This window comes from Clytia hemisphaerica, unplaced genomic scaffold (assembly GCF_902728285.1).
Source record: "Clytia hemisphaerica strain Z4C2 unplaced genomic scaffold, Clytia hemisphaerica genome assembly, whole genome shotgun sequence".
Taxonomy (NCBI): domain Eukaryota; kingdom Metazoa; phylum Cnidaria; class Hydrozoa; order Leptothecata; family Clytiidae; genus Clytia; species Clytia hemisphaerica.
In genome coordinates this window covers 522,834-549,272 of record NW_027103425.1, presented here as the reverse complement: position 1 = coordinate 549,272, position 26,439 = coordinate 522,834, and the positions used below count along the sequence as shown (strand labels likewise).

At 34.0% G+C, this 26,439-nt stretch overlaps 1 protein-coding gene across 1 annotated transcript in view; it reads right to left on the bottom strand.

Annotated features, from left to right (window-relative positions):
• LOC136797907 (fibrocystin-L-like) overlaps nt 1-11,757 on the bottom strand; it is a 55,764-nt gene extending 44,007 nt beyond the window's left edge. The window contains exons 1-15 of the mRNA XM_067054489.1: nt 11,560-11,757; nt 10,810-10,908; nt 6,740-6,872; nt 6,324-6,408; nt 6,011-6,068; nt 5,633-5,744; nt 5,456-5,506; nt 5,132-5,208; nt 4,794-4,907; nt 3,765-3,977; nt 3,048-3,225; nt 2,351-2,468; nt 1,383-1,637; nt 786-945; nt 136-347 (exon numbers count right to left, since the gene is read on the bottom strand). Coding sequence (XP_066910590.1) covers nt 136-347; nt 786-945; nt 1,383-1,637; nt 2,351-2,468; nt 3,048-3,225; nt 3,765-3,977; nt 4,794-4,907; nt 5,132-5,208; nt 5,456-5,506; nt 5,633-5,744; nt 6,011-6,068; nt 6,324-6,408; nt 6,740-6,872; nt 10,810-10,908; nt 11,560-11,617 — 1,923 coding nt within the window. The 5' untranslated portion in view covers nt 11,618-11,757. The remainder of the gene's footprint in view (nt 1-135; nt 348-785; nt 946-1,382; nt 1,638-2,350; nt 2,469-3,047; nt 3,226-3,764; nt 3,978-4,793; nt 4,908-5,131; nt 5,209-5,455; nt 5,507-5,632; nt 5,745-6,010; nt 6,069-6,323; nt 6,409-6,739; nt 6,873-10,809; nt 10,909-11,559) is intronic.
• Nucleotides 11,758-26,439: the final 14,682 nt, after the last annotated feature.

Here is a 26,439-nt window from a genome sequence, read left to right as displayed (position 1 = left end):
TAACGTCTTCTTTTTTGATATTTCGCATTTTGACATTCACACTTGTTACGTTTCGTTCCGTTGGTGGAACCTTCAAAGAAATTTTTGTTTTTCCTACCACTAAAATGATTAACATTGAGAAGTCTAATCACTTACCCAATTATATGTGTTGACCAGATACCAATTATTAATCCTTCCTGTATCAGGACGTGCTGTTCTTGTAGCCAAGAAAGCAATATTGTTATTGTCATGCATTTTCAATGAGTAACGCCCGCAAGCCGCCCGTTTGTTGGTAGTACGCCATCCGTACTCAGTATGGTCCTTGTGTTTTGATGTTTCGTAACTCTCATGGTAAAAGATAGCAGACTCTAAAAAATAAAAATATTGCCATAACTTTTATCATCCCCCCTAACCCTTAGGATCCGTAGCATCTTTCATTCAGAAACATCAATTTGCTTGAAATTGGATTGAAGATTTGGTCTGGACTGAATTTTGAAGAATAAATCTAAAAAACAACACGATGAAGGGCACATCATCATTATCAAACTTTTCAATCAGATTCTAATGTAGTTAATTTTTTAATTACATCCCTTAGAACACCCCTTAAGAGGGCAGGTCTGAGATTTTCAAAAATTTGTGAAGGGTCTTAAATTGGTTTCTTATAATTCCTAATAGGAGGACTGGCATTTAATAGGGGATATTGCTTCAAATATGGAAAAAAATCTAAACTGAATTCTTTTAGGAAGGAAGACCCCAAGAGGTACCCCGCTTATGAAAATTACGTTGAATGTCGAAGGTAATCTCACCTGGAATAGGTTGATATTCACAGCTAGTACTAAATAAGTCATAGAAGACCTTCTCGATTTCTTTTGTGGTAGAATTTCTACTGATTTCTTGAGATGATTTCTTGCCATCCATTGATATGTTGAATTTAGTGTGAAGTGATGCATTGGTCATATTCAAAATCTAAAGATTAATATGTCTAACTATTTTTAATCGGTTTATCTTACGAAGTCTGAACAACTTATTACGCAATGTCATTGTTTGTTTTTTTCACACGAAAACATAGTTGCCTTTAGGGTTTTCGTCAAGAAAATTCATTGTGACGTCAATTTTTCACATAGAAAATCAACACTGCGCTTTATATTCACTTTTCTTCATTTTGACGACAAAAAACAAGGTATTTTTTGGCTTGGCTTGGCTGAAAATATTGCACGAAGGGGTCAACAATGTGAATTTACTAACAAGAAAGAATTTCGTTCAAAAGGTCGATCCTTCGAGATGCATCATTCGCTTTATCAAGAAATGGTAGGGTCAATAAAAAAATCTATCAAAATCTGAAAACCCTTCCAAGCTAAAACTGCTTAGAGGAAGCTCTGTGTTTGTAATCAATCCTTACTTACCTGAACATTAGGTCTATGGTATGATTTAATAAAAATTTGTTGTTTCTCGTCTCTAGCTTTGTTAACTCTGCTATTAGGATGTTGTGTCTTTTCACCGAATAATCCTAATTGAAAATAGAGGGATCCACCTCCATCAGCAACATAGGCTTGGTAGAAATATTCTTTGTTTCGGTCAAGATACATTGGTTCAGATTGCTGCGATGCACGGTACCAGAAGTTACGGTTAGTGTGACTGTAACTGAATGCAACAAGTGTCTAGAAAGTAAAAATCATTTATCAGGTAATTAAATGGTATCAAAGTTATAGTTAATGGAATACAAGGATGATGTGCATTTAAAATTATCTTTAATAAGATATTCTTGTAAAGATCCTAGCTTAAGAACTAGACTGCAGTCAAGAAGGTCGAGGTGCAATTCCCAGTCAATGCTATCAGTCTGTTTCTCTAAAGAATCCTGCATTCTTTAAAACCACATGAAGATAATTCCCGTGATAACCAATGTGGTGTAGTCGGGGTTGTGGATGGCGAAATTTGTCGTTCTTTATGAAATTTGTCGTTCTTTATGAAATTTGTCGTACTTTTTGTCTTTTTTTAGTAATGCAGGATTCTTTAGATAAGCCCTCTATGATTCACTTGGCAATTGAATGTACCTTTCCCAGGGTCAATCCTAGCCATGTGAGGGGTATTTTGTAGACGGAAACCCAAGAAGTCTGTCAGTGTAACAGTACTAGGTACCGAATACTTAATGGTTTACACATGATCTAAAAGCTGTGTGTCAGTATTTTGCGAGCTTGTATTTAGTAAAAAACTCCTGGGAGCTCAAAACAGGAATCCATGAATTCTTTGTAAGAGAGAAGCCAATTATAACTATTATTATCAGTTTCAGATCTTTAATTTACTCGAAAAGTTTTCAGAGAACTATCGTGGCATTGCATACAGATAAAAATTTCAGAACCGGATCCTTTCTTACCATGTTGTCACGTGATCGATTCTGTGATCCTTGGCTGATGAAGAATTCCCCTTGGTCATCACAATTGATCATCAAACGAAACATCCCACTGTATGGAGGTCTCAAAAACCCTTCATACCTAGAAACAAAAGTGATTCAAATTCAAGGTTTTAAATCAATCAAGGCTTTGTGTTTCCATCAGGTATTTTTGTTGGGCACTGTTAAAATCGGTTTAAAACTCAACAATTCACATGACAATGAATATCTATATGCAGGCAGGAATTTCGTCCTTCCCACTCATCAGTTTGCCTCAGGTAAGCAAGCACAGACAGCTTTTGTTACCAGAGTGTTAAAAACACTAAGTGTTGAGAATATATAGATATGAATTAAAGGGATAATCAGATGGTTTGAGATATTTTACCTGCAGATAGCTTCTAGGATTTTAGGAAAAACCTCTAAATTTTTCGGTGTACTTATTTTCCTAACTCAAGTTATGCCAATTTGAAATCTCGAAAAATGGGACTTTTCAGGGACTTTTCACACTTTTTTCTATTATTTTCAAGCAAAGGTTCAAAATTTCAAAGTGGCATAACTTGAGTTAGGAAAATAAGTACACCGAAAAAATTAGAAGTTTTTCCTAAAATCCTAGAAACTATCTATAGGCAAAATATCTCAAACCATCTGATTATCCCTTTAAATCATAAGTTTAATTTCTTACCTTGCGCTTGCATATGATAGCTTGACTTCATATTTATCGTAATTATTGTAATCTTGAAGAGCATATTCAGTTGTCTTTAAACTTTTGATGGGGTATGTTGAATTGTATCTTGTACGAACAGTCTTTACATCATAGTTTCTATGATTTGGCCAAGCTTCTTGGAAATAGCCTCTGCCACCTAAAAGAAGCAGAAAAATCTTGACATTTGGTACAGGATATACATTTCTAAAGATAAAACCATAGTCAATAGAATAAAGAACATGTTTTGGAAATTAGGTTGATTTTAATCACATGGATTACATGATCAAAATCAGCATCAGAGAGTGGTCAATAAAATTAGGAAGGCAATGCAGGGAATGGCGAAGTGATCGGCTATTGATTATGTGACCAAAATAAAATGAAATTCAACCTTTTTGATAGCGTTTCCTTCCTAGGTAGGTATTAAATTGATATTAGTATAAAACATTATGTATGGAGTTGTAAGAAATAAAAGCATTTTAATCAAAGGAGCCCTTCTCTGATAACTATGAAAAGACCCCCTTTTTGGCCAAAGCTTATCTTAGCATATTCTCTATTGATCGGGCAAAGCTTGTCCTTCCTGAAAAACTTTCCTCAAAGTTATGAGACAGAAGAATGTAACAATTTTTGAGATCAAATTAAGATAGCAAAAAGCAGAAAAAAATTCAAACTATCCGCAATAAGGTTTCAAAAACATACCTGCAAACAGATCACCATTCAAAAGATTTTGGTCAGCTTTTCCAGTAATACATTTGATCATTTCACGAGTGTGTTGTATAACTTCACATTTGATGCCGGCAACTTTGATCCAAACATTTTTAGTTATGGATGGTGTTCCAAAGAATTCTCCATGAATTTCTAAAGTGGTACCTCCTTCCATACTTCCCTTGTTTGGCTTGATTGAATGAACCACTAGATGATTATAAAGGATTATAAAATGTTAACTCTTTTTCAAATATGCCAAAGCTTTATATGCAATCATAAATCAATTGGTCAAAGCAATGTTATTTTTCTCAGATAGAAAAATAAAAATAAAAGCTCAGCCCTGACCCTTAATATTTTTCTTATATTTTTTTCTTATATTTTTTTCTTATATTTTTTTTATATTTTTCTTATATTATATATTTTTCTTAATATTTTTCTTATATTTTTTTCTTATATTCTTTTAGTATTTTTCTTATATTTGAATTTTCGAAAATTTGTCTGAGACAGAAGAACTTTGAACACTGTAATGCAAACATTAATCAATGAATAGAGTGCTATGATGTTTAAGAATATCGCTCATTATAATTAATAGTTGGTAGATATTATCAAAAAGTTAAACATGATACGGTTGTGCAGATACCACAAATAAAAGCTCTAGAACGCTCTACAAAAATGTTATTATTCTACTAATGTGCAGGCTCTGATTCGAACCTCTATTATTCAAATATTTCTATCATTCAAACTAAAAAGGTTGTTCCTTAAGCTTGTATGAAACATTCCCTGTAATTCAAATCATTCTCTCAGACAATGAAAATTCCATTCCTTGAAAATCGAATTAGAGTATCAATTGTTTTTTAAAGGGACCCCCAGCGGTTTGCGTGAATGCGTGAATTGGAAAACTTTCCGGGAACTGCGAAAAAACATTGCATGAATGCGTGAATTTGGGAAAAATATTTGCGTGATTGTGTGAATTAAAGATCTGCTGGGGGCAGGGGGGGGCTTCTTTATAGCTGACCAACTTACAAGCATATGTTTGATAATTATAAATCTCATCGGTTGCATCAACAAACAAGGATGATTGTAATCTCCGACTTCTTCCAGCGTTGAGTGAAGTGATGAAAGATACATTGAATGAGCCTGAATGAAAAGAAACAATTCAAAATTATTGTTGAAAACACTTAAAGTAATGTTTGTTATGGGTTTGAACTATATCAAAACCTCAATGTTAAGTTGATGCAATACCTTCTGATGATTCTCTTAACCTTAACCTTGTTATTCCTTACAATGATGCAAGCATTTCTAAAATATTATATCAAATCAGATCTTCAAAATTATAGATGAACAGATCATATATTGGTTACCAGGAATTTTCAGTTCTGCTTGAATTTTGACCCATCCTTCAGTGTGATAATTGTTCGAATCAAATTGCATCCCAATTCTGTAGAAATAGAAGAATCAGTCATGACTTGTTCAAAAAGTAAATCCCCTTTTAAAACAGTGAAAACAAAATTTTAATAATAATAGTAATAATAAAACATGGGAAGTCTGACTAAAGACAGCTTGAAACAGTATCAAAAACTTTTCTGTTTATTTCCTTTATGTGCTTGTCTAAAACTTTACATAAGATTAAGAAAAACTCAATTGTAGTTGTCAGAGTTTGGAATTTTAACCAAATCAAAAATTACATTTCATTTGTCTCGTCAAAAGCATTCCCAATGGATGTACCAACAAAAAATCTGAAAATAAAATAAAAATATTTCAGAAATATCCAATTTGAATGTTATATTCTGTTAGTTTTAGCAATATCTTTTCTGTGACTCTATTCCAAATTAGAACACAATTAAACGGTAGCTATTCTGTACTTGTTAATTTCTCTTGCATCAGCAACAAAAGTTTCACCATCTCCCTCTTTTCCTCCATCGATACGACTGATTTGTTTGGAAAGAAAGCGACCCTCAATCCTCATTGTCTCCCCTGGTTAAAAAAATAAAACATTAATTTCTTGAAGAAACATGAAATTCTCTATTTAAACTGTCTTTCAATATCACTGAATAAGAAAAGTCTACCTATCAGAAAGTGAAAATTAGTAACATAACAAAACAACTTTCAAATTATCTTTCAACTTTATAATTACTCACTACTTTCCCTTTTTGTGGGAGAATTTCCAATCCAACATTTGCTATTTTGGAGGTTAACCATTTTAAGAAAGCAGGTTCATTTTCAGAAATAAGCTATGTTACCTGGAAAACCAGATTGCGATGTGATTTTTCTGATGAATGGTGTTTGATTATTACGGTACTAAACAAAATAGACAAAATAACTTTTAGCAAAAAAATACTTATATTTAAACAATTGAAAATCAAAAATCAAATGCAATTTTTAATTATTCAAACGTAGATAAATATTCAATGACGCTAAAAAGGAGATCTTTTAGGAGAGAAAACCTCATGACAACTCTCCTGTTCATGTAAAAACCTACAGTGTACTGTACAGAAACTTAAAAAAACAACTTTCTAGTTATTAATTTTCAAGACTTAAAAAAAATCAACTTACATGAAAAGTTTGAGTGCAATAGATTGACTCTCCATCTACTTTGACTTTTATATGGTAATCTCCATCCCGAGAAGATGGTTCAGGCCTAAAAAAAATAAGAAAAGCTTGATATAACATGTAATAAAGTAGGTCAAACTCTGTCGATCTGTAATTCGAATCTTTCTCTAACTCAAACAGAAATTTTAGTCCCTTGAAGATCAAATTAGAGAAAGTCCATAGCTTCATAGGTTCCAATGAGTTGTTTTTCCAATTTACGTGTGAAAATAAATTAATAAAACACTTAATTTTCCAGAATTTTCCAGAATTTGTTTATCAATGCTGTTTTTAATGAATTTTTTTTTTTTTTGTGTTTCATGATAATTTAAAAACTTTCAAAGAGGTGGGCTTTTGGTTCATAAGATCAAAAAAATAATTACGGTGTCTCGCATGCTATCCTCTTTTCATTTGAATCTGTCATAACCAATTTGCAAGTCAAAACCTCTTTTGATATTTTATGTTCAAAGTAAACTTCATTGCCTTTGCCAGTAGTATACATGTCTTCAGAAAATCCTAAGAATTGAAAACACTCTGATAGGAATAATGTGAAAACTTGAGTTATTCTATACTAATATAGTTGGAATTATCAAATAGTTACTCCAATTATAATAGATGTTTTGGCGAACGCGACAGTCTTCAACTAATTAAAAAAACCATTACCAGCTGATAACTTCAAATAAAAGAGTACGAAAGAGATTCCGAATAGTGAATTCATTATCATAATCTTGATCAGAAAATTGACAACGAATTGATGTTTGATAAAATATCTATATTTCGAGCATAACTTCACTCATCTTTCAGGATTGTAAAATGTAAAATTACAAAGTTGCTACTTATGTGAAAAATTGGAAAAAAAAAAAAAAACGCTAATTGAAGGCTATTAAAATTGTAAAATGGTTAAAAGACAAGGTCGTAATAAAAAGTAGTTAAAAAAGGTATAATTCTCTAGAGGCTTTTAGGCCGTTGTTTAAAATAGGTTTCAGTCTTTTGATATGTAAAGCTTCTTTGTATAGAAGTGATGACCAATTATCACTGGAATCAATTACTGACGTATTATCATTTACGAGATTTATGTAGATGGAGCAAAAATTAGGCTTTTCAATACCAAGCGTCAGGAGGGTAGTTATAAACTTGACTTCAGAGCACTCCTTCAAATGTTCGAGAACTGCACTCTCCTTCTTTGTAGCATGTTCTGAGCATCGCGTGAATAAATTCCTCTCCGTTTTGCCGACATAAGAGGCACGACAACCAGGGCAGATAAATCGATAAACAATGTTCGACTTGAACTTCAAGGGTGTTGGGTCTTTCATGTTGGTGTAGAAGCCAATTTTGTGTGTTGAATAGATTACTCGAAACTTGACATTAGTGTCTTTCTTGAGACAAAACTTTAATTTTCTTTTAAATGCAGAAACAAGTTGTTCTCCTGTCGGGCCAGCGTAAGGGATACGTAACCAGAGTGTTGTCGGTATGGTATTATCAGCGTTGTCATTTTCAGAGTGTCGGGGACTGGTTGCGGTTTTAATGATTTTGTTGACGACAAAGCGAGGAAAACCATTCCAAGAAGCGAACTTTTTGATCAGGTTAATTTCATTTTTCAATTTAGCAGGATGACAAAGTTTGGTGGCACGGTTGGCAAGGCTAGAAATCCATGCTTTTCGGTAAGACCAAGGAGCGTAGCTATCAAAATTTGTATATAAGCCACTGTTTGTATCTTTTCTAAATATAGATAGACCATCTGGTGAAATCTCAAGATCTAAGAAGTGCGGTGTTTCATCTTCAAATTTGTCAACTGTAAATTGAAGATTTTTATCAAATCAATTTTATCAATATCAATCAAATCAATTTTATCAATTTTATCAATTTTTATTCATTGCTCCCTTAACAAATTTGATAAAAATCTTCAATTTACAGTTGACAAATTTGAAGATGAAACACCGCACTTCTTAGATCTTGAGATTTCACCAGATGGTCTATCTATATTTAGAAAAGATACAAACAGTGGCTTATATACAAATTTTGATAGCTACGCTCCTTGGTCTTACCGAAAAGCATGGATTTCTAGCCTTGCCAACCATGCCACCAAACTTTGTCATCCTGCTAAATTGAAAAATGAAATTAACCTGATCAAAAAGTTCGCTTCTTGGAATGGTTTTCCTCGCTTTGTCGTCAACAACATCATTAAAACCGCAACCAGTCCCCGACACTCTGAAAATGACAACGCTGATAATACCATACCGACAACACTCTGGTTACGTATCCCTTACGCTGGCCCGACAGGAGAACAACTTGTTTTTCTGCATTAAAAGAAAATTAAAGTTTTGTCTCAAGAAAGACACTAATGTCAAGTTTCGAGTAATCTACTCAACACACAAAATTGGCTTCTACACCAACATGAAAGACCCAACACCCTTGAAGTTCAAGTCGAACATTGTTTATCGATTTATCTGCCCTGGTTGTCGTGCCTCTTATGTCGGCAAAACGGAGAGGAATTTATTCACGCGATGCTCAGAACATGCTACAAAGAAGGAGAGTGCAGTTCTCGAACATTTGAAGGAGTGCTCTGAACTCAAGTTTATAACTACCCTCCTGACGCTTGGTATTGAAAAGCCTAATTTTCGCTCCATCTACATAAATCTCGTAAATGATAATACGTCAGTAATTGATTCGTATATGTAATCACATGATAACGAGTGCAATTCGAATATAATTGCACAAGTGATTTTTTTGTTATTAATTTGCCGAGTCCAAAAGGACGAGGAAAATTTGAAACAAAAAAATCACGAGTGCAATTTTCGAATCGTACGAGTTATTATGTGATTACGAGCTAATCGCACAATGACTGTCACTACTTTTCCCAGTTAGGAAAGTAAATTAGAGAAATTACACTGAGAGTTTTATCTTTTTCTCTTCTCTTTATGTCTTTCTTTTAGTGTTGTTTTTTGATTTTCTTTCTCACAAAATAAATTTTGAATGCAATTAAAACGTTCGATGCAAAATAAAAATGTAAGAAAAAGCATTAAAATCAATTTTGTAAACATTGGCGCGGCATTGGAGAGTGTGATTAACGATTAATTGCTCTCTACAGGATGCAATTAACGATTAATTGCTCTCTTTGAGGGCGTGCCAAATAAGAAAAAATAACCCAGCGTGCGATTACAGTGATAATTGGTCATCACTTCTATACAAAGAAGCTTTACATATCAAAAGACTGAAACCTATTTTAAACAAATGCCTAAAAGCCTCTAGAGAATTATACCTTTTTTAACTACTTTTTATTACGACCTTGTCTTTTAACCATTTTACAATTTTAATAGCCTTCAATTAGCGCCTTTTTTTTTTTTCCAATTTTTCACATAAGTAGCAACTTTGTAATTTTACATTTTACAATCCTGAAAGATGAGTGAAGTTATGCTCGAAATATAGATATTTTATCAAACATCAATTCGTTGTCAATTTTCTGATCAAGATTATGATAATGAATTCACTATTCGGAATCTCTTTCGTACTATTTCTACTAATTACTCCACATACATTACTTTTCCTCAGTTGGGTGTTTAAGATATAAACTGCAATTATTGCTCTTTTCGGCAATTATTGCCGAAAACGGCAATTTTTTCAACAATGAAATGCTGAATCAGCAGAAAAATAAAAAAAGTAAATAAATGAAAATTGCAGTTTTCGGCAATTTTTGCCATTTTTGGAAAGAAAAGTTGATTTATTATTGAACACATGGTATTTGACACCTTCGCGATAAGAAAAACTTTGAGAAATTGCCTAAAATTTGAGCCATAGATGAAAACTGTGCCTCGTTTAGTTTTGTTTTCAACTGGTTTTTGTTGGAAATACAGATAGCAAAATCGAGTCATATGTAAACAAACTTACAACGGGGGTTTTGTTATCTCTTTCTGGCTGTGTTTCGGCATCGAGGCAGGATCTTTTTACATATTATTTTATAACTTTCCATGTTATTGGGCAACGAAAAATTGAAAAGATCACTTTTAAAAATCCGAAAAACCTTTTTCTCAATGCAATTTTACAATTTTCAAACACCTCTGACATCTTTGCCCTAATAAGGACAACACATTTTGCTGATTCAGCATTTCATTGTTGAAAAAATTGCCGTTTTCGGCAATAATTGCAGTTTATGTCTTTTAAAACACCCAACTGTTCCTCAGCCAATAAAAACATGATAAATTATCTTGTCTCTAGGTTCATTTTTCAGCTCATATAAACTGACATCAATAGTTCAGGTCCTTTTTTGCAAAATTTCACTTTCCAGGGGTGTCAACCCCTAACTTCCAGGGGATAGTTTGTTTATATCTAAAATTTTCAGGGGGTTAGTGAAAAAAGTTTGTGAAGTTTGTCAATACCCCTGCCTGTCGTATAAATTCTTTTTTGGAATAGCCCTAGTCCTTTGTTTGAGAGAAAACACAATAAAAAAATAACTCACCAACTCCTTCGAGTATCAGCATGGTGCCTCCAGCTAAACTGCCAACATTGCCTGACTTGACTCTTGTCACTTTTGGCAAAGTGCAATCAACTTCCAACACTGTTAAAAAAGAAAAAATATCCAAGGCACTGAAGGCAGCATGGCCAAAAAAGTTTCCCGCCAAAATATTTTCCCCGATCTTTCCGATAAGTAGCCCGATTTCCCGAGAATTTTTTCAGATGCCGTTTTCTAAGAAATGGGAATCGAAACCGAAAGTAGGTAGAATGTAAGTTCTATATTTTTCGTCAAAGGTTACAGGGGGTGTATATCCCGCGCTCCAAAGCTTTATATGTGGTTGGATATGCCAGAGGATATTTATCCAGTGTCATTAGTTAGTGATAGTGAGAACTGAGATTTATTTTCGCGATATTGATTGAATAAGGGTGGTACCATCGAGGATATCATATGATGACCACAAAACTTTTAGTTGGTGAAAAAGTGAAAAAGGCTAGCGAAACGGCTCGCTCGAAAAAAATCGAAACATTTTATTACAACCGAGGTGTTTTAAGATAAAGTGCTTAACCCCTTGCTACTGCCTGTTGGGGTGTTGGTGGCACATCCCGTATGTATTCCCTTCTCGCCCAAGAACGTTCTCTAAATTCCATTACGCTTCGACCTTGGAGTCCCCTTTAGAAGATTTCAAATTGTTATTTATATGTAAAAACTAAAATGTTTAAAGTCATCAGTAAATTTTATTTCACTGAAACTCACCTGCATAAAGTAAAAAGAAGAAAACCACCGACGGCTTGGCTATTTTCAGCGCCACCATATTTCCACCGGTTTTGTTCAATCAGCTGATGAACTTCTAAGCTAACCGTCTCTGTCTATCTTTACAATTTCATGAAGATTATATTTGAATGTTCGCTTATTCACAAATTTTTATATCTTCGCTGTTTTTAGATAAAAACTGAAAATATAAAGTAAGATTTAGTCATTGGAAAAACTGGCATCGCATGATAATTATGAACGAATCGAATGCCCGCTTATTCCAGTAGAAAAAGAATTGCTTGAAGCTTTTACGAGAAACTGTTCAATGTAACTCTAGTGATAGCAAAAGAAATTGAAATGAACGTATAATAAGTTGGCTTAGGGGACTTTGAACCAAATTTGTATTTTGTTACCGTTACTATATAATAGCGTGTCTAAGATTGCGAAATGTTACTATTTTACTATAAACATTTGGAAGTCGAGATTGAAAAAGCTCTCATTTTACAAATATGTACTCTCAGACGTATGAACAAATATTAGAAAGATTAATATCAATTTTCAGACTAATGATGTATCATTTATTATGTAACTATTTCGTATCGTATCTTCATCTAGAATCTCGAGTATTGGTACTAATTGACCTCATTCCCTGTGTGTTATCGGTTTTTCATGCATACTGAAAGCGCTGGATAATACACAGGGAACAAGGTTGATTTGCCAGCACTAGGATATTCTTTAGCGTCTACAGTATATCGCTAACGTAAAAATGAGAGCCTCGCCCCTGACAAACAGTGAACCCAAAAATATTTCTCATATTTCTCTCAAATGTTTCCATTTCTTTGTCAAAGGAGGTAATACACAAAGGTTCCCAGGAATTTTCATAAAAATGAAAGATCATAATTAGTTGGATAGTGCTGGATCTTAACAATATTTTTCCAACCCACTAAAAAATTCCATTCATAACATAAAATATATTTGAAAGATAACATGAAAATTAATTTTCAATGATAATTTTATCTATTACGAAATTTTTAAGAAATAGCAAACTGTGAGTTTCGGTCATATTGAGATAGATGTGAGTAGCAGTCAAGACCCTGCGGTTCTTTTTATTTTATTTTGGACCAATTCGTTAGGGTGAATAGGGATCTAGTGTTCTTTCTTTCTTCACAATGTTTTGTTTCATTGGTAGTGTGAAGAAGGTTTCGATCACAGAGGCCCCCCCCCCCAGCGGACCTTCAATTCCGCAATCAGCAAGTTCTTTCCCAAGTTCCGCACCCCAAGTTTTTTACGCAAGTCACGCAATTTGTTGCACGCAAAAGCTTTCAAAGCACGCAGCGGGAATCCACGCAATCGGCCGCCAATTTGTCGGAATTTTTTATCACCTTTTTCCACTCATTCAGTCGAAAAAGCCTTTGGAAGAGCTGGAATCCGGTGCCATAATTAATTTTTCACAAAAAAAAGATATTAGACAAAACCAAAAAATGCTGAGTCAGCAAAACTATTTTTGAATAACCAGTTTGGCTTAGGTAAAAATGAAAGTTGGACCATCAATAATAGCATTTTTGCATTTTTTGGCAATTTTGCTGACGTCAGCAGAAAGCAAAATACGAATTTGCAATAAAGTGCTGAAAAAAAAAATTTTCAAAATGCTTTTTGTGGTGCATTTTACCAGAGCAAAAACAAGTTGCTGACATGGTTTTTGCCTATCTTTTTTGGGTGAAAAAATTAAGGGACAGCACCAGTATCCACTCCAATACCGGAATGAAGGATATGCAGGACAAGTGGAAACGGTGATAAAAAATTTATGTAAGTTTGAAAAATCTGGACAGGCCTTAATTTGCCTGAGGAAAAAGCCCATTCACGCATTCACGTAAACCGCTGGGGGTCATATAAGTACTTATCTAGGCATAAAATTTGTTCTTAGGTTAGAACAAAATTTTAATTAAAAGTCAAACTGCCAACCATTGCAGCCTTTTCGCATCTTCTAGCTATGACCATAAAACCAAGAAAAGCAAGATTGATATGTATGCAAAAATTTGGACAGCTTCATGGGCGTGTGTTCAAATCGAATCCCAAGCACTTCCAAGTGTTAGGGAAACATATAACAGGTCAAATCATATAATACAGAAACTCCAAACTCTTGACGCATCCCCCGTTTCAATCAATGTGGGTTTTCGGCTAGTATAACTATGATGGAACTTGGTATTTAAGATACACGTTTTTCATGAGAGCAAACTATACAAGACCATTGCACAAAAAAAACTCACAAAATTGTGAAAATAAGAACATTTCAAGAACATTTATAGGCTTTAAACTCAAGAACATCCGAAGGCTTTAGAAAATAAAAAATTTTGACGTTCATATAAAATAGACATCTTTCCAACTTCTTCAGAAGAACAATAGCAAACACACAAAAGCTGAGAATTATTAGATACACGTTTTTTATATAAGAACAAACTATATAAAAACATAAGGCTTTGACAGCCAAAATGTTAAGAAAAAGTTAAGAACATTTTAAGGCTTTGTGGGCCCTAAAACACCTATTTTCTTAGGAAAATGGACAAAATATACTCAAAAATGGTGAAAATAAGAACATGTCAAGAACATTTTTAGGCTTAAAACTCAAAAAGTTAAGAACATTCAAAGGCTTGAAAATTTTTTGATGTTCTTATAAAAAAACGTGTACAACAATCATCACTAACACCTCATCTGGAAAAAGAAAAGTGATCAATTTTCAACCAGGGATTCAAAATACCGATTTCATGCATCACTTTAAACTTTTTTTTAAGAGGAGAATTTTGCAATAGTACTTATTCTACATTCAAGTTGAGAGGTTTATTTTAACTCAAAAAGTAAATAATATTGTTTGTTTTACCGATCAGTTAGAATCAAGAGCAAATTAGTACCTAGTCCTCTGAGTTTAAACGTAAGTGGTAAAATCCAAGAAATAAATCGCATGTTTGAAAAAAAACACCCCTGTGACCTGTGTCACAGATCCGCTGAAACCCCAGCCCGAACAGAAAATTTCGTCCAAGGTGGTAGAAATACCCTACAATTTCAGCCCACCACTTGGAAATTGACTTTGGTTTCATCCCTATTCGAAATCCAATACAAAAAATTGCACTTCAATCCAAAACTATCCACACTGAATATTTTAAGCTAGGATAGGAACAATAGAATTTCTATTCCTATTGGGATTTTGATAGAAATTTTCATCCCCACTGTGGGAAAAAATCTCCACCGGGGCTGTCAGACAGGGGTGTGAGAAAGTATGCATAATATTTAGAGCTTCTAGAGTTATTCGATTTCTGAAGATAAACCTTAAAGAGGCTGGGTATAAATTTAGATAATTCTAAATTAATCTCATCAAATCAACCCAGATTTCTTTCTCGCTTTAAACGATTATAAAGCACACAAGTTCAAACATAAATTTAAAATCTAAATCCTAAATCTTTATATCCCAATAAAGCCACTGTTGAAAAGGTATTGTCGTATTAAGAAGTAAATCAAAAAACTTAATACACTCTTCTCGAGATGCATAAATTTATTGTTGTCCTCGTTTTCAAACAGATTTCATTGCTATAAAATTACATATTCACAATGATAATTGTGTTGCTTACACCTCATAAGACATTTTGAATTTCAAGTACTTTTGTTATTTAGAGTTAATGTTTGCCTTTTGGGAATTTAAATTGGTTTAAATGTATAATTTCATAGCAATGAAATCTGTTTGAAAACGAGGACAACAATAAATTTATGCATCTCGAGAAAAGTGTATTGCGTACATTTCTTTCATGAATTAGAAAAATGGTATTAAGATGGCGTGGTCTAATTACACAACTCCTTCTTCATCCCGTGTGTTGATAATTTCGATAAAAAAAAATCTCGATATGATCTACACACTTAGTTGTATTTAATCTATATACACGTTGTTTTTTTTATAAGGAACACGTTTATAAGGAACTCGAGGCTGAAAATTGTCCAAAAAATAAGGAATTGTTAAGGAACTGCTCAGGCTGAGAATAAGAAAACAAGTTTTAAAGAACAGTAAGAGATGGTTATCCAAACTTAGCAGCTATGTAAATAAGGAACTCGATAAGGAACTCTGAGGCTGAAATTCTCTGTAAAAATAAGGAACTCCAGGCTCAGAGCAAAGTTAAGGTTCCTTATTAAAAAAAAACAACGTGTATGCCGTGTAAAATATCTGTATCACCTCATGCCTTGATACAGGTTTTTTATATAAGAACAAACGTGTGCATTTTGTGATCAGTTAACATTTTGTCTCTATTCTTTAAATCCAAAATCTTGACACAAAATAGGTTATGTATTCCAGAAAGAATTTGTACGCCTTATGTTGAGGAGGTATTCTCATTTTTGGATCACCCTTTAAATTTTCAATCTAATTTTACTGGACTTTAACATTCGAAAAACCAAATCAAACCGCAACACCACGTCACACCTCCTCAATAGGGAGCAGGCTATTTCTGGAATAGCTCCCATGTGAAACAAAAAAAAACGAATCAAAATCCCAAAGTTCCAGTACAACGAGAGATACATTGTAAAATGATAAAGCTTTTCCACTGATGAAGTTCCGGACTTGAATCCGTTAACACTTAAGTTTTCTCTCACAAGCAAAGTGACATTTCATTTCCTAAATATATGACAAGGTACCGTTTGTATTTTTTCTAAAAAACAAACAAAGTACACTACGGTACTGCGAAAGATTTGCCTAATTATCATTCTAGGCTGCCACCAATGACTTCCTCTACACATTCAATAATTTCCCTGTATGGCTATTAGCCCATTGGTAGACCCCTGTTCCGCCGTATTCTCTCTTAGACTTAGCTCTTGAAAACGGTATAAATTTTCATTCGAACAGCATTAGGAGGGCGGCACTCATTGGAGGGCGGCGCTAAATAGAAGAAATACGCCATTCGAGACTGTCACCACTACCATCCACAATTCTATTGTAAGGAGCCAGAAAAACACGAACACATTATTCTTTAACACTAAACTGTCAATACTAGCTTCAGACGTTTTTGAAACGTCTTTAAGATGTTGTGACTGTTTTCTACTGCTTCGAATCTCGTCTCAATACGAACCAAAACTCCCCCTTTAATTAAGATTCTGACACGCCTTATGAATATCGATCTCTGACATCTGACTGCAAGTACAGTATATATGCAACCTACCAAAATATTGGTCCAGAAAACAAGGAAAATACGTTGTGCAATTATGCTCTGAAAATTATCCTATTAGATCATAAAGCCAACACAAAATGTTGAACAGTGAAAAAGAATGCGGCTACCTTATCGTTATTTTTGGGCTCGTGGCGTAATAAGGGCTGGCGTTAAAAGGGCCGGCGTAAAAAGGGCTGATAAGGTATTATATTTTGATTGAACCAAGAACTCAATTTTCTCCAACCTGATCTACACGTTCATTTTAGCACAACACAAAATGTAACTGTATCCGTAATAGCAAACCATGCTTCCGTCCCTTTAAAAATTGTTTTCCTCTGTGTCTGAAACACGAAACGTGTATATGTAAAAGAGTAATCACTGCACTGCGCAGCTTGTTACTAAAAGTTGATAAAAAACTGTTTTCATTTCTTACAAAGCCCTAAAGTGTAATCTCGTTCCTTCTCAAGTACCACTAAGAAACTCAACAAAGGAGTGCAGTGTTGTTAAAATACGGTTCAAAACATTGATATAGGCCCTCCCCCAGAGGTGTCTTTCCGAAGTTGTATAGAGGATTTAGAGTGAGGTTTTTGGCAAGTGATTTATAGTGTACATATTGACTCCTCATATTGACCGAAGTCTTCAATTTTTTCGTGGTTTTAGTTTCTTTGTTGTTCTAAAGTGAGAGTAGGCGAATTTTTAAGAGCTTTTCAAATATCGGCACGTATTTTTGTTGGATTTTGTAATCGGCAGGTACAAAATGCATAAAACATAATGCATATTGCATAATGCATAATAGTATTGTGTAATTTACAGAACGCTTTTATATTTTCTAAAACTCTCCTTTGTAGAGGCTAAAACCGCAAACTTTTCGAATCCGAACGAAAGAGAAAACATTCGAATCATAACAACAAAGGGTTTTCCGTCAGCATGAATAATAAGAAGATGCAACAGATCAGAAAGGTTTTCCCCTCAGAAAGACTTTCCCCTTTCTTCTTTCTCAAAAAAAAACGTAAACATATAAACATTCGAATGTACATATATTTGAAGTCTATTTTCTTTTATCTAGCTTTCGCATGACGCTCTTTAATTTATATTGGCTTATCTAACAAAAAACATGTTTAATGCTTTGTAAGAAGGAAAACCCGTTGAAATTTATTAGTACCTTATCGGTAGAAATTTCGTCGGTAAAAAGTGACGAAAAAATCGCTTAGTGACGAAAGTTTTTACCGACGAATATTTTCCCCGGCCTTAATGCGCTTAACCAAAACCAGCAAGTGACGAAAGTTTTTGCCGACGAATATTTTTTGCCGACGAAATTTTCCACCGACGAAATTTCTACCGATAAGGTAATTGTTCGAAAAGATCTCTGAGAAAACCCAGAATAAAGAACTTGCTACAAAATTTATATTTTTGAGTTAGAAAAGTAATATACGGATGAGATATTTTCGTGTTTTTTCTACACTATACTACATTCTGTAAAATACAACTATGAAAATCAAAATGGCGACAAGCATTTTCAGTGGATCATGGATTTTCTTCATCATCTAAAATTCAAATTTACAGCTTCCTACCCTTTATTTTCTGGTAGAAAATGGTATATTTGTTTTGTTGAAAGTATTATCTTTCAAATTCTCTTTATTATAGCCTCTAAAATTGACATTTTTCAAATATTATGCATTATGCATTATGCAATATGCATTATGTTTTATGCATTTTGGACCTGCCGATTTTGTAATAAATCATGATCAGGGGTTAAATATTATTATGAGAACCTAATCTTGTTAAAATGCAATAAATGTTGAGAAAGAATGGGGAATATCTGATTTACACCTTTATCTATATTATATAACATAACAAATTCTAATTTTGTAATAAAGTCATCCTTTTCCACTGTCCAAATTAACGGTGTAACAAACAAGGGTTAGAATTGAGTACATTCTGTTTTTAAAAGAACAATTTTCTAAGAATAATGAAGCTTGAACTAAAGAATAAGAAAAATTTAAGAAAAATCCTAGACTAAATGAATTTTAAAGAAACTAAGGGTCAAAAAGAGAAATAATATGGTATTGAATCCTCCTTAAAAGTATAATTTCTTGCTAGAAATAAGAACACGATGAGAACAATTTGAGGCTGAAAATAAGAACAGCTTGGACCTCAAGAAATATTTACTACACTCCTTCTAAAAAAGTGGATGGATGAACACAAATGAAGACATCTAAACACACATGTAAAACAGGAAACCAGATGGTTTCCCAACAGACATTTCCCCTGCCGACAATTCCTCGAGGGACATTTCCCTGACGTCCGTTTCCCCGACCGGACTTTTCCCCGACTACACCAAATTAAAAAACGCAAGAAGATTAAGTGTTAGTGTACCACTGTCGAATAATCTTCAATTGTTGTAACCATCCAGTGTGCTCACTGATACCGATTAAGCAACCTCATGACTCGCCTATTTTTTGATCTTTTACTGATAGCGCTAGATTATATTCTCTGGCGTCCATTAGTAGAGTAGATAAACACTGGGATACACGGGGAAAAGGTTAGGCTTACAGCTACTGTCATTTGACATCATCCGGCCCGGGAAATCTTGGACAGAAGATCTAATTTAGACGGTCGACTTTCTGCTCGATTAGAAACAAGTTTGCAGAAAGTCAGCAGTCTAAAGTCGATATGATGTCTTCTTCCAATCTACCATAACATATCATCTCCCGAAATCCTCAAAAACATCTATGAAAATTGTGGAACAAAAATAAAGCCATATTCTGTGAAAATATAATATGTCCTTCGAAACATCTCACGTATGCGTGGTCAAGTCAATTCATAAGATATTCAATTAAAAGAAAATTCCAACGAATCATCAAACATATTTTCAACTGATTATTCAGAATGTTGTGTTTTGTAACTTTTTCAGCCTTAAATAGGCTTGCATATTTAATTCAATATTTTCTAGTATTTTAATTAAGTATTTCCTCTATTTTCTATAAATATTTTGCTTCATAAATTTTAATGTTTTCTTGCTTTGATTGAGTATATTTTGAATATGGTAAAAGCGTTGTCATAGTTACACATACTTACCACGTCTTTTTACGGTCACCCTTGGTATATTTTTTATAAGAACATCCAGTTTAAGAACACTAATGGAAAAAATAGGAACATTGTAAGAACATAGCAAGCCTAAGAATTAAAGAGATTATTAACCAATTAAATATAAATTATTCATTCTTAAGTCTTTTTTTATCCAAAATAATAAAACATCTTTGATCTTTAAAAAGCTTTTAGGGCTTTTAGATTTCTATTTGAAATGTTTTTGAATTAGTTTTGCGGACAATCTTATAAAAAAGACGTAACGGTTGTACCATGAATCAAACCACTAAATGATGTAAATTCAAAAACAAAAATCAACCATCTGGAGCCAATGCTTAATTGAAAGTGAGGAGACTGAGAGATTCATAAAAATTATGCTTAAAAAATTTCAAAAAGAATAGGAACAGCTTAAGAACAGTCTTTCTTGAATGAATGACAAAATTCCAAGTAAGAAATTCCCATACCGACTTAATAAGTCTTAGTGAGAACAGCTATTCTCGGTTTAAATTCTATAGATGACAATAGTTTAATGAAACAACCAAAATTGAGGATGACTCCCCTAATGCAAAGAAATTGTGAACCCGGAAACAATATTGAAGCGGAAAGAAAAGAACTCCCTATTTTATCAGAGGGGGAGACTCAAAATCGTCAAATCGATAATGCATCCAGGATGATCATCCGGCCGTCGAAATGCCCGCCCGGCCGTCAAAACGAACACCCAGTCGTCGAAACGACCACCCGGTCGTCGAAATGAGCATCTGGCCGTCAGAGCGAACATGCTTTTATATTGTCTAAAGTGGAACCCGCCAGGACCACAGGATCCCTAATGAGGACCATAAGCTAGACACGCCTTATGATCAGGACACCAAATTTTTTGAGAGCAGACCATGACATTGACAAGGTTTATAATGGTCCTCTCAAAGCGGTCCACTTTCGAAAGATTTGTGATTCCCATTGAGGGTTTTAACAAGATTAGGGTCCTCATTAAGGGGTCTTGGGGTCCTTGCGAGGTCCACTTTTGAATAATAAGCCTGCCTGCCTGCTCGCTTCGACGGCCAGATGTTCGTTTCGACGGCCGGCTGGTCATTTTGACCCCCCTCCCTGATACTAATTACACCCCCTTCTCACAGACTCGATGGGGATTGATATTCCCATATTTTCACTCATTGTTTTCAAGTGAAAAAACTCATAAAACTAAAAGAATTCAGTGAGGAAGGGAAAAATGGCATATAGTTTTCCACCGGGGTCGAAATTTTGGTCAATTTTTCCAGTTGGGAAGGGGTCCCAGTGGGTCTGTGAGAAAGGGGTGTCTAATTTAACCCCAATTCCCGATCAATCCAAGTCGTTTTATTATAGGAAATTAGAGGAGGAGACTCTCTAATTGGATAATTATAAAGAAAAATATAACAAGCATCACTGATGGTTAACCCAGGGGGTGAAAATAGAAGGGACGCTTGCGCAAAATTTAAAGTGACATTTTCTTTTGTTTTGGCTATTATTTCGCGGGTTTCAATGGTATCTTATGTCTATAACCCGAACAAATTAAAAATGGCGGCCGATTTGATGAATTTTGAAATTTCCCTCCCTCAAATATCGGTTGATTTCTCGAGAAATACATGCTTTTAGATCCTGTCTTTTTGCACACAAGCTTCTTATATACTCTTGTTCTCTAAGCCATAAAGCTTTTCACTTGTCATGCTTCATTGAACAAGTAGTAAACGAAGGTTAGCTAAAAACAGAGATAATTTTGAAGTGACTTTAGAGCTTAATATCTCAACAAGATCAACACCAATTTTAAAACCCTTTAAGATATAGATGCCAAATTTATTCCTCTTTCGATTGGTACCAAAGGATTTTTGCCTTTTTTGAGACCTCAAAAGACCTTAGCTTAAACCTCATGGTAGTTGAAGTCACTATCAAATGTCATGTTGTCAGCCATTTTATTTCTGTTTTCAGACAACGTTGCGTATCTTCTAATTTTGATTATCACGTGGTTTTTATTTTCTCCCGATCTTTTCCCCACTCTATTATAACACGATCACGTGTAATAATAAAGCAAAAATTAGATCAAGAAACCAGAATCTAGCTGGAAAGCAGAGTAATATGTCGTGGTGCAGCCTTGAAAGTGGCTTATCCTTTAAAATGTCGTTGTTTGTTTCATGGTCGTTTAATTTTTGAATTGTGTTAGAATCTCTGGGATCGATGGAGAATCATTATGAAATACTCGATAAGATTTGCAGACTTTGTGCATCAAAGATTAAATATCAAGCAAACTATAGAAATGCTAAACACATCTCAGAATTTAAAATTAAAATTAAAACTTTATTTGATTATGATATTGCTGATGATGAAAAGTCCAAGGATCCTGAATACTTGTGCTGTAATTGTGTGAAAAAATTGAGAAAAGTGGACCACAAAAATAGACTATCAAATTCAGTCAATGGTTTTGTTTGACAACCACAGACACACAATTGAGAACTGTTTAGTTTGTAGTGGTTCATTATTGGCAGCAAATAATTATTCAGTTTCTGAAATAAGAAAATTCTCAATCAACCACATCAGAGAGGCTGCAGAGAAATTTGGTTTTTTGTATGTTCCTCATTTGGAAAATCACTCCTGTTGTGAAACAACAAGATCAGATTTTTTTATGGAAATTATATGTTTATAATTTGGAAATGGAAAACAATAACACTCACATCAGCATACTGCCAGAAGAGTTTAAAGAAGCATTGGGTTTTTTATCTGGAATTCTATCAGTTTCAAGAACAATGCTATGGAGAAAATGAGCAAGTAGTACATATAATCGAAACCCCAACAACAAACCAGGAGGTTGACCATCAGGAGATTTCTTTTGATAGTTGCTCACTTAGCTTTGTTTTGGTTTTGGTCTTGGCTTCGTTGAACACTTTACTGACAGCTCGATGTTTAATAGCAAATAGGATACACGAAGGGTACAAACACATCAAAGGTCATGCTTCAAGGATGAGGTTGCAGAAGACATTATTTATGTGCTGGCTTGAAAATTAATGCCAATAATGGATGTTTTTATAGAACTGAATTCTGAAGTTCATAAAAAAATTACATATACCGTAAAAACAATATGAGGGTCCTCAAGATTATTGCAGTCAATCAGTCAATCACGGTATGAATTCTCCACCCCTAGTTTTGAATTCAGGATGTGTATTATATTATTTTCATTTGCGTAGTCCTAAAACTTTGCATACAATTCAATCCCACTGTGGACTGAGACAGCGAGATTGAGCCTATGGACACTGATCAAATTACAACATGGGATTTACAGTTAAATGACATTTTTTTGTATGGAACTCTTGGAATTCAAGATTGCAAAATAAATTTCAAAACAGACAAAATATTTTTTTGTATCAACAAGAATTTCTATTTGGTGGGATTGTTTGTAATATATTTGTAGGTATATATGTAATATCTTTAAAATGTAATTCATGGAAAATATTTTATGACTTCAAATATTAAAAAAAAACAAATTTGAAAGAAGATCTTTCTCACTCGATACTGCCCTCTTTACACACTTTTCTTGTTATACAAAGTACAGTAATAGATAAAACTCTCAAATTTTTTTTGCTCTTTTGCTGTTTGCTTTTCATTAAATATTTATATGGTTTCTCTTTTATTTGGTCTTGTTATTATATTATACAGAGAAAAGAACGATTTTGTTTAAATTACTGTACTGAAAATTAATGGTTTTTATGAGAGAAAGCAAAGGACACACTTTTCATACTAATTCCGACTAAAATTTTAATGTAAACCTGATAAAAAGGTTTAGTTTTTGCATGGTACCCTCAAAATCCTAGATCCGCCCATGATTCCTCAGCTTCTTCTTTGCTAAATCTGTTTATTTTTCTTATAGTGCTCAGATTTGCTCAGATCCATAAGCCGCCTAACTGAAAACGAAAGTGAAATCTACCATTTTGAAAAATTTATTCCTGCTCGCTGATTGGCTTATTTATTTTCTTCTTGGCTTTTGATTGGCTGTTTATAGAACAATAACATTATCAACTCAAACAATGGGGGTTACAGACACTTGACCGGAAAAAAGCAGTGTAAGGGTCCCTTCTATTTTCACCCCCTGGTTAACCTACCCACTTGTGACGTTGGGGAAATACTTAGATCGGGTGTCGGGTATGTGGAGTCATAAGGGTCCCTTTTCACACTGTTGAAAGTCTCTCAAAGGGGTAAAAAATCATGAAAAAGCTATTCATTTTATATAAGGGTTTCAATACTGTATTGTATTGCAAAAATCGAATTTTAATCTTTCAAAGTTCACGAATCCATTAAATTTTGGCAATTTAATAAATTTTAGGAAAATGGTCTCTTTATGCAGTTAGTCACACTAGCGTCCCGCCAAAATACGTATCAAAGATTAATGCTGCGAAAGCGCTATATCGTTTACTTGACTCTCAAGCAAAAAAATGCGGCGCAAAACTTCTAAAGGGATTCATGAAAATAAAACCCGGCGCTTTTTAATGAAATTAAAATTTTCAAAAATTTTGAGAAATTGCCTAAAATTTGAGCCATAGATGAAAAAATTTGAGCCAAGCCAACCTTGAAAACTAATTTGAAGATCAACTTCCCAAGAAAATTATCTACGGGGGAGGCGGAACCCACCTAGATCCGCGCACCACCGGATAGGCTGTTTCCCGGAAATTTTGCCGGACCTCAAATAATGACCCATTTACATATGCTTAAAAGTCGAAGCGCAGTGGCTCGGGAATTGAATGACAAATTTTGGTTGGTTGATTTTGCTTTGGCTGCTGCACGTTTTATTTTGTTTCAAACTTTCAAGTTTTAATTAATTGTCTTGCGAACTTGATTCAGGTAACTCTCATCCTTGTTGTGCAAATCCATCCTGTAGATGACTGATGTTATTTTTTCTGAAAGCTAGATTTCCTAGTGTGACTAACTGTTATGATGGGTCGTAACACGTTAAAAATTTAGCCTCCTTTTGGAACTTGGTGTTTGGCTTGCATATACACGTTTTTTATAAGAAAAATCTACATAAGAACATAAGGCTTCGATGGTCAAAATATTAAGAACATGTTAAGAACAAGCTAAGAATATTTAAAGGATTTATGGATTCTAAAATGCGTAATTTTTAAGGAAATTGCACAAAAATACTCACAAAATGGTGAGAATTAAGAACACCTTAAGAACAATTTTAGACTAAAAGACTCAAAAGGTTACAAGAACAATCCGAAGGCTTAAAAAATTTTGGATGTTCTTATTAAAGTTTCAACTCCTAGCAGCCATTTACATACAGATTACAGCGTCTTTTTATTTCATATGACTTACAGTACATCAAATTTTCTTTCCCAAATCCAATTTTCTCTACTGTAACTCCAGATTCTGAATTACAACAGTGAACAAAGACAAGATCTCTTATTTCGTGATGGAAGCGAAAATTATTGTTGATTGTCTGGAATCAAAAGTTTTTAATTGCAGTCCCGCCGATTTTCCCCATTGGGAATACACGTTTTTTTTTTATAAGAACGTCATAAATTTTCGAAGCCTTCGGATGTTCTTAGTTTTTTGGATTTGAAGCCTAAAAATGTTCTAAAAATGTTCTTATTTTCAGCATTTTTTGAGTATTTTGATGTAATTTCTTAAGAAATTGCATGTTTTTAAGTCTCCAAAGCCTTAGAATGTTCTTAGAATGTTCTTAAACTTTTGGCCTCGAAGCCTTATGTTCTTATATAGTTTGTTCTTATAAAAAAAAAACGTGTAAAGAAACAATTTTCCAATTAGTTTTTAATTTTTACGTTGTCTCAATTTTAGATTCAACTTGTTACTTTATGGTAGTTATGCAACAACAAGAGTATTTTAACCTGATAACAGCTGGTCAAAATATTCTTACACGCATGGTAAACCTCTCAAGGTACTTGAAAATTAAACTTCTGAGGAAAATAGTCCTCTCGCAGAAAATTCTGCAACAAGAATATTGTTGTGCACAGGAAAGTCAACAACAAAATTTTCCTGATACGGTGCCCTATTTTCAAACACAATCAAGCAACTTTGTTGTCATTCCCAGTCCTAGAAGACGGGCATGCTCCTCACAAATTCGAGATTGAATATTCGTCAGATTGTTTTGTTTTCACCCATCCCTTTAGAGCTTCAGCGTGGTGTGCAAAAAATAATCACAATCTGATCTCACTCACTCTCTGTTAGAGTGTTTTGGCTGTAATTTTTTGGAAAAAAAAAGAATTTCTTAAGAAGATGACCATATAAGCTGATGTGCAAGACAAGATTTTTCCAGAGCACTGCACGAGGAAGGAGGAATACATTGCAACAGGAATAGCTTAGCAAGTTAGTTTGTTCTGGGGAAAAAAAGTTAGTTTCAATAACAAGTTTGGTCAAATTCTGATTAAATATGCTAATTAGTGCCTTTGGAAGTAGCTCACTCGCTTATAAGGTCGCGTTTTTACGTTTTTTGCTTAAAAAAGCCTTAAAATCGCTTAAATAGAGCTTTTTAAGCGTTTTAAAGCTATTTTAGTGAAAATTCATCGGTTCTGCCCCCTTCGCTGGACTTCAATGGGTCTAATCCTTTGCATTGGAGTGTCCCACGAGGTTTAGGACCATTGAG